General features: G+C 35.6%; 1 protein-coding gene across 11 annotated transcripts in view; it reads left to right on the forward strand.

The window, feature by feature from the left end:
- The window catches only part of LOC127421050 (adenylate cyclase type 2-like), an 88,666-nt gene that overhangs the window by 27,980 nt on the left and 46,040 nt on the right, over positions 1-14,646 (forward strand). For 9 of the 11 annotated variants that reach the window (XM_051663772.1, XM_051663771.1, XM_051663763.1 and 6 more), the window contains one exon: positions 1,438-1,599. The exons of 1 other annotated variant lie outside the window; for it this stretch is intronic. In XM_051663772.1, coding sequence (XP_051519732.1) covers positions 1,438-1,599 — 162 coding nt within the window. Of the gene's footprint in view, positions 1-1,437; positions 1,600-8,237; positions 8,349-14,646 lie in introns of those variants that run through there. One more of the 11 variants, XM_051663774.1, reaches the window with a different exon arrangement.

The following is a 14,646-nucleotide window of genomic DNA, read 5'->3' on the forward strand; positions in this document are numbered from 1 at the left end:
TAAATCTAACAATTTCTGAGTGTGTCTCTAATCTTCTTTTGCACCTCCACCTGAAAGAGGGTAAATGGTGATCGATAAGGCTGAAGACACATTTCGTCTGGAAAAATCACTGGCCTGCAATCGGTTTGTATTTGGCACTATGTGTGTTTGTGGTCTGTGAGATTGACCAAGCCAGAAATCCATTAGGCTTTGCTCCAGTTCAGTGCTCTTTTTGCAAAAAAAAAAAAAAAAAAAAAAAAAGCACTCAGTATTACAGAAAAAAATAAAGCTTTTGAATATTTATGAGTTCATTACATCTTTCAGGCATTAAAAACCTGATGGAATATGTAGCTTGGCACAAACATAAAGCACCATAGATCATATTTTCTCTTCACTGACCATTTCCGTTATATCAGTTTCCTAAATTTCTCAGAGAATGCAATGTCATAAATCTAATCACATGAAGGATGTACAGTTTGCCATTTATTATCACAAAATAAACCCCAAGGATGCTTGAGGCCCTGATATAAAGTGGACCCCAAATAGATTTGCCAAATAAATGAATAAATGGACATAAAAATATATTGATTTGATTTTAAAAATGTGAGAAAAAAGAGATTGGCACGTGAAACTAGCACAGCTATGTGGGAAAAGGGTTGACTGGGACAACGGTCAATTATACGGTGTAGCAATCATTATACAAAAATGACAACAGAATTTTGACCAATCAGAATGAAATATTCCAGAAAGTGTAATAAGCTACTATGAGTTATTTTAATAGCCTAATTGTTTGACTTTTATCTATGAGACTTCTTTGAATCATGTGACTGTTTCAGTTAAATATATCCTAAATCAATTTCTCTCTCCTATTTTTCTGAATGGTGTTAACATCTTGAGGGTGACTTGAGGGTGATTTTGCCAAGTAGGACATGTTCTTGAATCAATACCATTGTTGGTCTTAGGACAATATCCTGTCTACCAATCAGATTTTCAGGTTATGTTTAGGGTTAAGACTAGGATTAGTTTTAGGGCTGTGGTTGGGTCTTAAACTGCAGTCTTGGGTGTTGGGGTTGAGTCTTAAACAACAACCTAACCTAGGTTGGATATTAAACCAACCTTCAAGCAAAATCCTTTCCCTCTGATTTTAGGATATGTTAGGAATAGGGGTAAACAGTGGGTATTTGGGCCAGAATTAATCAGAATGACGTTCCAGCATCTTCGATTCAAAGGAAAAAAAATATCTGAACTTTGTTTGCCAATCCAGTCAAACCATTTATACTCCAGTCCAGTTTTTGGTTTGTTTGATCCAGTACTCACATTCCATCTTCATTATGCCCGTGTACTGTAATGGAATGGACACTTTTCACATTTCTGGGTTTGGGACAAGGAACTAAACTATATCAGTGTAAACTTCTAATAAAGTACATGGGAAACCAGTGCTTCTCTCTCTCTTTGCAGGTATCATTTTTCCTGTTCATTGTGTTTGTGGTGTACACCATGCTGCCGTTCTCCATGATGGAAGCCGTCATCGCAAGTGTCCTCACTTCATCCTCCCACACACTAGTGCTTAGCATCTGCCTCTCAAACTCTGCCGACCACATGGAGTCCCTCGTCTGGCAGGTAAGTGTGTGTGTGCACACGTGTGTGTATGTGCATTTGTGTGTATGTTTGTGTACACTGTTTCAGTTCATTTCGTTGACTGAAACTATGTGGGCTAAGGAGGGAACAGCTAGTATCTAAGAATAAATGCTGTACCAAAATGGCACATAGCGATCAGAGAGTTTGTCATATATATAGGAGTGTGAATTGAATATGAAGTTTGGGTGTAGTTAGATGATATGAGTCACAGAGAGTGTGTGAATGTGGAAGGGGTGTTTCCAATCTGTTTGCTGCAGGGATTAAGCATGATAGTGTTTTACCATGACCTCTATGGCTTTGCTGTCAAAGAGGGCACACATCTCAGAGCCTTCCACTTTCAGTCTGGCTGTGTCGCTTATCATATGGCTTTCACAATTAAATGGCACACTTCCATGATGAAATAACTGGCAAAGCTTCTCCCCTCCAGTGTATTTCAACCTAGAAGGTTAGCTGTTTCAGATCCATGCTGATTTTCTACTCTTTATTCTCTATTAAGTCTTTTGACATTACCAGGGCTGGATGTATGAATGGGGAGGTGAACGTGAGACTTGCCCACCCAATCAAACATTTGGCAAACAGTATTTTTATGATTTGTGCATTGGTTAAAAGCAGTTTGGGGGTGGGCTGTGTATTGCAAACATTGAGGGTGGGCTGTAGACCGCCCCAACCAATCACAACAAAGCACCAGAAATTTGTAGTATTTTTCTGTTTTTGTCACTGGCCCAAAGCAACGACACACTCAAGAAGCGGCTACTGCAAACCAGAGAGTCAGAGACGTCACACGAACGAGAACAGAAATAAGAGATATTTTTGTGCAATGTAAAGGTTTTTAGTGCCCATAAAAAGCCTGGTAGTGTGTCTAGCAGTGACCATGTGGCTGCTGTTGATGTTCCACAGGCTTCCTCTTCCCACTTATCAAATATCTCACACTCCTTCCACCTCAGTTCTCCAAAATCACGCTGCAGATGTTAGCGAAAAACTGAACCTAGGGCCTAAGCAATAAAACGTATCAGTTTTGATTCTAAATTCCATGGATTTGATCCTACGTCAAAAGTGAGGAACAAATTGGGATTTATTAAGGCAGAAGCTGACATGAAAATGTTATTTTGCAACTGACAAGCATGGGTACGAACCAAAGTTAAAATGTAAAAAAAATTTTGTCGTAAACTGAAATAAAAATCAACATAATTGGAAAAACTGAAACTAAATTAAAATACATTTTCATGGCTCTGAAAAAAATTAACTAAACTAAAATAATCGTAAAAAATATTTTGTTTTCGTTTTTGTTGCGATAGGTTTTTAAACCTCGTGAAGATGAGTAAATATCATCTGTCCTTCTTGATATCATGTCTGGTATCGATTGCAGGGAAGGGAAGATATTTTATTGCATTGCATGATGATTTGATGATACTTTCATTCTAGTTTTGCAGCAGTTTGCTCAGAATCTATCTGGTTACCATGACAACGATGCCCAAATGAAAATGCATGTTCAACAAGCTGAAAGAAGCCGATCCATTTCTTTGCACAACACGTGAAAATGGAATTGAAATGTTTTTTTGTCACTGTAAATGTTCACTTTCCCATGGCCACAGTGTTAAATAAGAGACTGCAGGTCATATTCATACAGCTGTATTTATTTATATATTTTTTAAATAATACAAGAACTGAAATGTGGAAATGTGGAATTTAACTTTTAAGTTCCAGTGTTGTAAATTTTGTGTAAAAATGTGTAGCTGACAAGAAATTTCAAGCACTGACAAGTCATATCATTATTACACATGCAATATGACATCATATGGATAGAATATATATATACAGTATATACTATATATCAGCCGCTGCTTGTGCATTTTAAGTCTAGGACTTCAGTGCGATTCGTGCCATTAAGAAAACACAGTTTCACAATGAATAAGACACCGTATCATACATTACGTGGCAGTCAACTAATAATACCAACTGACATTTTAAAAACAGGTCCACGCAGGAAAGCCAGAACCAAGGAGGTCTAATACCAAGAAAAACCTCTCTAATAATATTTGCGATTTAAATGTTGCTTGCAGTACATTTTGTTTCGTCAGGGTACTCGGTTATTTTTCAAAACTTGATCCGACACTGAATGCTCAAGCAGCCTAATTTACACTTAAAAAAATTCCTGATGTTGCTATAAAAATGCAAAAAGCACTTACCAATTTGCTTGAAGTGAAATCAGTCCTCCCTTCATGTTTAATAATAATAAGCAATCACACGATCATGCAGAATATCTAAATTTTTTTAAATCCATAAGGATCTCTTTCTCAACGGCAATAACAGCAGTGATGACAGCTGACTCGTCAGCTAGATGCGATCTTTGCTTTCAAATGATGTACATCACTTAAAGCATGATGCATCACTCAAGGCCAGCTAGAAGGCCTGGACTGGGACATATGCTAGACCACACCCACAAGAACAAATAAATCGATCTGATTGGCTGATGAATTTGACAGTCTGACTTTAGTTGCTCATTCATTTGCACTGTTGAGGGATTCTGTGGAAATTCTGAAGGCCTGACAGGGTGGAGCTCAGACTCACGCACTGCTTCAGCTAAGGAGCATGCGATTTGTGAAACAGTTGTCACACTTTGCTTGTAAGCATCGAGGAATAAATTCTGATTGGATACATTTTTTAGTTTTTTTGCTATTCGTTTGTAGCTTAATTAGGAGTGGAAAGCGTTTGAAAATACATATGCAAAAAGGTCAATGAGAATGAAAGGATGAAAAAATATTTATTTATTAGGCATGTTACGCCAGCAGAGAAGGCTTTGCTGGCCCTGAGAAATCGCCACTGCTGTATATGCATGTATCGCGAACCCCCCAGGTGTCCCAGTTTGAGACTTTCAAAATCTGGTCACCCTACAGAAAACACGCTAGTCATTTCTGAGACTTCAATTATGACACAATTGAACTTTTATAGGAATGACTGTTTGTTGTGTTGCCAATGCATAATGTTAAATCAAAGGCCTTGTTCAGACTGTCACTAAAAATCAGATTTTTTGCATATCCAGATTGTATCCAGATGAGTTTTTGACAGTCTGGACAGCAAAAAACCACATGAAATCTGATTTTTCCGAATCTGATTCAAACCACATCGGGAGGTGGTTTCAAATGCGATTGAAATCGGATTTTTTCAGATGCGTCTCAGTCCGGACTCTCTGGCTGCTCAAATCGGATATCAAATGGTCTTTTGCATCACTCTTGACGCGACACACAACGATGACATCAAAAATCGGTGACTGCAGCACGGAACATCACAATATTTACCAGTCTCCTCTGTCGCTGAGTTTTTCTTGTGCGACGGAGGAGTTCTGCACCGTGACTGAACAGGGCGCTTATTTGGAGAGCGAGAAGATGCACCTCCATTTTTCCTGCATCTGTTTTGAAAGCATCGTCATGTGGGTACGCCTACGTCATTACCAAAGCAACCCATGCAGATAGGTTGGTTATGTCTGAACGCGCAAATCTGATTTGATCACTTGCAAATAATAGTGCGGACAGTCTTTCCTGAAAAAATCTGATTTGAGAAAAAATCAGATTTGTCTGCAGTCTGAACATAGCCAAAGAGAACAGAAACAATATAATATCCAGTAATTTATTCTGACTTTCTTTCTCACTCTCACTCTCTCTCTCTCTATCTCTCTCTCTCTCCCACACACACACACGCACGCGCACGCACACGTGCACACACACACACAGACAGTCTTTCCATAATATTATTTACAAACTGTACATTTGGGTGTCCAGCTATATTGTATCACTTGATATAAAAACTAAAATAAAAACTAAATATAATGAAAAACTAAAACTGAACTATCAAATATTTAAACACTAAGACTAAACTAAAACTAACAAAGAACTAACAAATTAAACAAAAACTAAAGTAAATTGGAGTGAAAAATGTAAGACGAAATAGAAATAAAAACTAAATTAAAAATGTAAAACTATTATAACCTTGGTACAAACTATTTTTTGTGCTTATGCTCCGGTGTGCCAATGCACGCTGACTTGAGTTTTTGATTTTTAGTGATGCAAATACGAGTCAGTGACTGAATTAATGAGTAATCTTGTTTATGTGAACAAGAATATTCTGATATGAGTCAGAATGTGGTCTTATTTAGATTATGTACAGTAAATGTAAATGTTTTATTTTGGATATCCACTTTAACAGAATATCTATTTGTTGCCCTATCTGTACATTTCCATAATACATTAATTTTGAGACTTACAAAATAACAGGCAGGTGTAATACACGATATATAATATGTCAAGCATATTTTTGAAGTGAGGAGTAGGAGAGATTATAGTTAAAGATAGGTAAATCAATATTCAGATGGTTAAAAAGCACTGCAACAGACTAATATTTAAAACTCGCCAACATTTTTTATCAGTTCTTCCACCAGCCTCTTGTCTGCTGTTTTTAAGGTCATAAATAAAAACGAATGATTTGACTAAAATGCAAGAGTTGAAGAGTTTGGGGGAGGCTGTTCGATTTGGGCAATAAGTGTAAAATAGGGGTGTAATGGGCCTTATTATCTTAACAATGCCATGTTTCTCCAATTACAGACATGAAAATAAGTAGTCCGAGGACTTTGCTCAAGAATTTACCTTTCTGATAAATTTCCTCCAAACTTTCCTCCTAGTTTAAATGTATCTGTTCAAGTTTTATGCTGTCAACCTATTTAAAATTTAATTAATTCAAAAAACCCAATTATATTTTGTTGTTATTATAAATATGGTTCTGATTAAATTGTAATGTATATAGTTTTTTATGGACCTCGTAGTGGAGTTAACTAATCTTTCAAAAGTATAGCTTGATTGTAGTAGAATTACTTGAAATTATGAGTAGCTTGTAGCTTGGCAGGCTACAGTTCAAGGCAGCATCCCCAACACTGGTCTACAATGAAAAAGGGGGTAGTGAAAATCTCAGCCAACTCCCTCGCACCCTGACTACATCCTCTTCCAGGACACCAGGACTAAGACCAGGACTTTTGTAGTTTTTTTTTTTTTTTTTTTTTTTTTTTTCTGAACTCTTATAAACAAGGACCGTTCTCCCACCTCTTCTTTGTAATTAAACATACATCATAATTTAATGGCACATGCACAGTTAGTTTCTGTTCTAATTTGAAATATTCATTGTGTAAATGTTTGGTACTGAACATAGCCTTTACACTGAAAATCCTAATAAGTTGACTTTACTCTATTGATTGAGTAAACTTGTTCCCTCAATTGAAATAAGTAATGGTGTCTCTAAAACTTGTGTAATTAAGTTCACTTAACTTAGTTTTCATATAGAATCAACAATTTAAGTTAAGGTTACTAGATACAAGTGGACTTAACTCAGATTTGCTATGTATATATTGTTGTTTCTACTTAATTTTAGTTGAATTGCTCAAATTTAGATCATACAACAACACAGCTCAAATTAAGAATATTAACTGATTCTAGGTCATTTATTAAATAAACCTATTTCTCCACAGAAATACATATACTCATACTTCAGTTGCACATGCAAAAGGTGAACTGAAATAGAGCTAACGGGGTCCAACTTGACCCAAGAAGACACAGGTCACCCTACACTGAAAAAAAAAAAAAAGATTTTGGGGGGTGTTAATTACTATTCATACACATTGGTTAAGATATACCCTTAACCTATATTGCATGCTAAAATTGAGAAAAAATGTACTCAAAAAATTGGGTGCAAATTTCTGCCTCATTTTTTGGGGAGTGAATTCTATAGGTTTTTTTTTTTAGTGTAATGGTGTCATCACACGAAACAACATTTGCAACAAAACTATATAAATAATCCTTCAAAAGAGCTAAAACCTGTATGACTTCTTAATAACTATTTAAATGCCCCCATAAGTTCCTGTTGACCAAGAAAACATAAATAAATAAATAAAATGCAAGGAACTATGGGTATTCCACATAGCCTCAATTTTGTACTCAATCGTTTGAGTTTATTCTATAGTTTTTTTAGCTAAATAAGTTCAAGGAACATAGATATTTGAGTTATGAGCCAAAACTTGACATTTCAAGTAATGATTAAGACAACATCAGTAATGACAACATTAGGGTTTACAGTGTATATTCTATAATTATGTATGTCACTTTCTCTCTACTTTTTCATATACCTTTATGCTTAATCTGGATCTATATTCTTGTTGGTTCTAAATCAACATTCTAACCAACCAATCAGTCATAAATACAAGTCATCTTTATGTAAAAAATTAAGAAATTTATACCATTAAATATAATGGAAAAGCTAAATCTAAAGGAAATGTGTATACTCAGTGCATTTATGACTTATATTTTTCAATAATTAATTTTTTTTTTTTTTTGTTTTGTTTTAATGCATGCTCTATACTTGGAAGCACATGTAATTTAACCTGTCCTCAGCAAGAGGTCACAACATTAAACTGCCAAAAAGTGTATAAAAATGCAACAAATGCATAAATATAAATATCAAATTAAAGGTAGGGATCTGTAAGATATTAAACAATACACAAATACACACTCAATTTTGAATAATATTTTCCATAAAAAACTGCCTATCAAAGTTGTGTCCTCACTTTGCATAATTTCCATCAGATTTTTTTAGAATCCTGAATAAATCAGACAATGTCATGGTCAGCTATAACTCTGAGTACCCCTTTTCCACTGCCTGCTCATGGTGGATGCAACAGTAGGACACGTGGTCTGGTAAGCTTTATATTTTTTTCATATTTTAAACAAACTTTTATTTTTAAATATTCATATTTTAAGACTCAGCAGTCACATCTTCAATATGTCAACTCCGTCATTCCCATTCTGATAATTTCTGTTAGAAATGTGGGATAAATTTAGGCATTTTAGTTTAAGTTATAGAGGCAGCTTTAAATGAGGGGGAAAAATGGCTCAGTGTACAACACATGGTTATGATGGAAAAAGGATCAACTTTGTCAACTTTCAGAGCAGTGTGAAAAAAAAAAAAAATATATATATATATATATATATATATATATATATATATATATATATATAGACCTTATATTTATCACTTAATTCCTTTATTATTAGATAATCAAAGACTTTACAGTCTTGTTGGATGGATCAAATTAAAATAGCATGCTTTTTAGTGCGTCTGACTGAGTTGATAGAAATGACATTTAAATGTGATGTGAATAAATGTCAAAGTGTTTTTTTTTTTAAATAAAAACTTGTTCCCTTATGTGGTCCATTGCTGAAAACTTTGTCTACAAATATTCATTTCAAATTAATTTAGTATTAAAAAATATAAAGTCCACACTGGAAATCTGGATTTTAATATCTAGTTCAAACATGGAAATAAACAGAACATTTTATAATTTTGAAATTAATTCAAATAAAGAAACGTTATGACGTAAATAAATAGGAAATAGGTAATTAATCTCATTAATACATTTGTGACATTGATCATGTTTGTACAAAAACTCAGATTTCTTATATTCATCAGATGTCTTCTATAACTCTTCAATAATAATTCATGCCCACCTATCTATTGATTTTCCTTTTTTATTTTCTGAAGCAGATCTGTTTTTCAAACCAGACCTAAACACAGCACATGTAACCAAGGCAACACTCTGATCACATGGTCCACAGGAACACAAAAATACTGGCTGTCAGGTTCTGTACAAGAGCCAGCATCATTACTTTTAGAAATCAAGAGTCTGAAGAACGTACATCGTTATTATGAGCTCTTTGCCTTGTTGTCAAGTCAAAATGAAAAAAACCTAAAAAAAAATGATCTTAAAGGTGCTGTAAGCGATTGCTCTCCAACAGTAGAAGAGCTTAATTAAAACCAACCTTAATGACCCTTCACATTCAGCCCTCACAGTTAATCAAGCTCTCTGCATTCTCATTAAAAGCATTATGACCTCTTTAAATTAGGTGCACCCAAGTGCCTCAGGTCATACCTTGTTTGTTAGCGCCCTTAAAGGCTCTAAATTGTACCTTACTTTCGTGTCTCATGTTAATCAGAGGCTGAAAAAATAACAAAGTTGAAACCAGGGTCACATTTGTCTGGGTCAGAATCCTACATTCCAGATGCCAGTGTTTTGTAATTAAGCTTTCGGTCCCCCAGGCCCTGCTCTGCACTCGTTTACTTTTGCAACTGCCCTCTTCCTCCAATTCAGTGATTACAGCCAGAAGAATGACTTATAGCGGCTGCTCTCGAAGGAGTTGTCCTATAAAACTCTCCCAGTGAGGTACAGGTGTGCCCTATGGCAAGTTGATCAGCCCTGAAATAGCATATGGTTGATGAGGGAGAGAGAGATAAGAGGTTAAGTTTCAAGAAAAATACCAGGACTGTGTCTGAAACCTGAAAACCTTTTCTGCGACTGCTACTGGGTCCTTGAATAACATATAAAGTGCAAGTAAAGGCAGCGGGTGGAGTAGATGGTACCCCCAGGGGAGTTGGTGCCCTACGCAGACTGTGTAATATGCATATAGGGAGCAGCGGTACTGAGTGAGATGATCATTTTCACAAAATAAACACCAAGAGAACCGGAGGTGGAAATCAGCTGCAATTAATTTCTTCTCAATAATGACATAAATTCATCACAAATCAATATTTTATGTCCGTGTATTTATTTATTTTGTTAGTTGCCTTGTAATAAGCGGGATAATGTAGTCAGACAGTTGTTATCTGCATCGCGTCGGGGTCCTGATCACCCTGTTGGGGTTTATTTTTTGCGATAACAACCGGCTGACTATACATTATGCCTTACACCAGGGGTGGGGAATGTCAGGCCTCCATGCCCTATAAGGCCCGCGAGACCATTTTACCTGGCCCACAAGGACATTCGAGATATAATTTGAAAAGCAAAAAAAAAAAAAAAAAAAAAAAAAATGGCCTTGATTCCATTAACTGTAACACAAAGGTTTGTATAATAGAAAGACTTAAAAATATGTATATTCTCAGTGGCTGAGCGCGTAACAGAAAATGTATGTTAATTTCAACTTACAATCAGGAATTGCAAGCTACTGTATGGCCCACAAATCATTTTGTAAATACTCAAATGGCCCTTAATAGGAAAAAGGTTCCCCACCCCTTTGCACTGGGGGAAAAAAATGACAATGACTTAATTTATATTGTACAGAATGCTATTTTTGTGCAATTAGCCCCTGGTTAAACTTTAGTGAATTAACCCCACTGTCTGCTAATATGCCTTGATCTGGTTATTTATTAGGGCCAGCTTTTGAGTGTAGATATCTCATTCGTTGCCTATTATTTCTTGTTCATATAGGAATGGTGTTTGATGAGAATTGTTTTTTAAAGAGACAGTAGAGTTTTAGCACTTGTTCTAAATGTATTTGTAAATAGTTGTACAGTAAACAGTACACATTATGCATGTTATCAATAAACATGAAATATATATATATATATGCAATATAATATGCAATTTCAAGACATCATATTTGATGGAATGGAATTTGTACATTTGTAAAAACTAAAATGTGACCAAAATCATGAAAAACTAATGGCAAAACTAAATTTGTAAAATAAATATTTTGTAATGTAGGCTGTCAAGTTAGAAGGTTCCCTGTATTTTAACAGCAGCTGTTAATGCTGACAGAGAATTTTCTTTCGAATGGAAGCAAAATAGACATACCCAAATTAAACGGAATTCAATCTAGAGCTTGTGAATCAAAATCTAATCAGGAAATCTTTATCAATGCTCAGCCCTAAGAGGGATGTCAGTAGATCAAACCAATACTGATTGATCTTTAATAATCAATATTAATGATAATGTTAAATAATACTTAGTCTATGGTACACATCTTTGGTTTTGTGTCGATCAAGAGGTACTTAAGCCTTACTGATAGTGCTGTGGGGGTACTTTAGGCAAAAAAGGTTGGGAAACACTGTTTTAGATAATTAGACATGACGTTATGGTGCGTTGGAAGCCTCTGAAACAAGTTTCCTTAATTGGTGCCTTCATACAAAAATGCTGTCTGCTTAAGGAATAGTTCACCCAAAAATTTTCTCATCATTTACTCACCCTCATCCCATCCCAGATGTGTATGACTTTCTTTCTTCAGCAGAACACAAATTAAGATTTTTAGAAGAATATTTCAGCATGTATTCAATGCAAGTGAATGGTGACCAAAACTTTGAAGCTCCAAAAAGCACATAAAGGCAGCATAAAAGTAAAAACCTGTCCAGTGATTTAATCCATGTCATCTGAAGTGATTTATTTTGGGTGAGAACAGACCAAAGTATAACTCTTTTTTTACTGTACATATTGTCATTGCAGTCTATAGGCACGATCATGATTTCAAGCTCAATAACACTTCCTAGTGCTTGATGAATGCGCAGACACTAGATGGTGCTAAGAAGTGTAATCTAGCTTGAAATAATGATTGCCAAGGAGGCTGCTGATGTCAAGATGTACTGTGAAAAAGTAAATATACTTTGGTCTGTTCTCACCCAAAACCAACTGAACCGACTGGACTTCAGAAGACATGGATTTAACCACTGGAGTCTTATGGATTACTTTTATGCTGCCTTTATGTGCTTTTTGGAGCTTCAGAGTTTTGGTCACCATTCACTTACATTGAATGGACCTACAGAGCTGAAATATTCTTCTAAAAATCTTTGTGTTCTGAAAAAGAAAGAAAGTCATACATATCTGGGATGGCATGAGGGTGAATAAATGATGAGAGAATTTTGATTTTTGAGTGAACTATTCCTTTAAGTTATTGACTGACTAGGCAGCAAAGTTTCGGACACAGCCAGAGCAAGTTTCAAGGCAAACCATAGTTCTCCTGTAGTAATGTCACCTGAATTTCGATTGGTTGCTATCAATTTCTGAAGACAAACAACAAACCTTCAGATGGTTGGGCCTTTTAAGAAGCCCTTTGTTGACTGTGTTCCTAATTGAGGAAGATCTGTGTAATTGCCTGCAGTGAATAATGTTTAATCAGCTAATAATGTCAGTGAGTGACATTATCAGGAGGTTCTAGACTATGTAAAATGACAGATATCTTTGCACAGTCTGGGGTGGACCTTACTGACCTCTCCATTCTTTACATACTGTGCTCAACCCACCGCTAATGCCTTGTGCAATCTCAAACGCAAGTGCGAAGGTTGCCATGGAGAAGTCACACATTTGACAAATCCAAAAGAGGCTCAGACTAAATCGACCACACAAGTGGGGCAAATTAAAGGAATGTTCCAGATTCAATACAAGTTAAGCTCTATCGATTTGTGGCAATTACCACTGAAAAGTATTTCGACTTTACGCTTAAAAAAAAAAAAGCAAAAATCACAGTTACAGACAGGCACTTACAATTGAAGTATTCCTTTAAGGGAACACTGTTTGTGAATATGAATCAAATGCGCTTTTTATATGCTACATTTATTTTAAAAAAAAGCTCATGAACATTGATAAGGTCCCGCCAGTGTTCCTTGATAACCTTCCTGAAGCCTCCAGACCTTATTAATATTCATGAGCCAAAACTTCACCATAGTAGCATTCATTATTACTGTTCCAATTAAAGCCAATTAATCAACACGTCATACTCTCCATTTGTAAAGGATAACAGCAAACCACTTTCACCATATTTAGTACTGAACTAATATTTTCTCAGTCGGACATAATGCAAGAGCTGCTGAAAGCTTTTTGAAAGCTAAACTGAATTCACTTATCCTGAAGATCAATATCTTTTAAATCAATGGACACCAACAATCCCTCTCTACATCCTCATGCTGATTATATCTAATGGTAATGCACTTATCTCTGCCATTTGAAACTCAGTCAAAAGCCATTTTGGTTGCTGTGCATATTTTCCTGTAGTGTTTGTGGCCTGGCAGTAATCTCTTCCTGTGCATATGAGGCAATATAGTGCATTAGTTACTTTGTTTTATACTGTATGCCAATGCTGTATTGATTACACATTGACTCCCCTCATTAATTCAATACTAAATATTTAACATATCCATTACCTGATTGATAATTTATATACTCTTGATTGTAACTAAGGTTTTCTGAGAACTTTATTACTGAATGAATGACTCATCGAGTTGGACAAGAAATTAGTTAAACAGAGCAGGGGTAAAGGAATAGTTCACTTCATACTTTACTTACCTCATGTTGTTCCAAACCCATATAATTTTTTTTCTTCCATGAAACACAAAATGAGACAAGATCTCCAAACTGCTGTATACCATACAATGAAAGTGGATGGTTTACAGCCAAACTCCAAGAAGAAGAACAAAGCATTATTTGTTATTAACTGATATTCTTCCCCTCCACAGCAGCTCTAAAATCTCATTTGTGCTTGTGTCCAGTTCAAAAATGCTGCCTTTAGACACATTACACAAGGTCTGACACCAAAGGTGCCAAACACCATTGGTCCTTGCATCTGACGTGACCTTTCACAATGCAGAAAGTTTGGAGAACATGAATGCAAATGAGATTTGCCCGCCCAATTTTTCAGCCATCTTGGTTCCAGACTGATTTTTCCCATTTATTTCTTCCATTGGAATTTAATAAAACCTTTCATGAAAGAGTTCTAAGCCATGAACCAAACCAACCAGCTGTGAGGTGAATCACAACACTACAAACATTGATTTGAAGCAATACTGTGTACATAACATCTTTAATGAGGAAGTTATCAACAATCCCATGAAGCAATGCTAATTATATTGAATTGAAAACTTTGATTTAAAAATGGTTGATTATAAGTAAAGAAACCATATGTTTTGATATTATTGCAAAATATTCAGATATTGGCAATATATTGGCAAGTAGTTTGACTCAATTGCGTCATTCACAGCGCATCATGGGAGTGGGCGGTTACTGCAGAGCCCTTTTGGTGCTCTTTGTTCAAAGCGATTCTCTGATTGGTGGATCATTTTCCCTCGGGATCATGGGTAGTGTAGTTTTTCACCAGAAATTCCACTATTAAACATATGTTAAAATGAAAATAAAATAATGCGGACTGATGAATTCAACAGAAGCATACACCATTGATT

Source organism: Myxocyprinus asiaticus, chromosome 30, assembly GCF_019703515.2.
Source record: "Myxocyprinus asiaticus isolate MX2 ecotype Aquarium Trade chromosome 30, UBuf_Myxa_2, whole genome shotgun sequence".
NCBI classification, from domain to species: Eukaryota; Metazoa; Chordata; class Actinopteri; order Cypriniformes; family Catostomidae; genus Myxocyprinus; species Myxocyprinus asiaticus.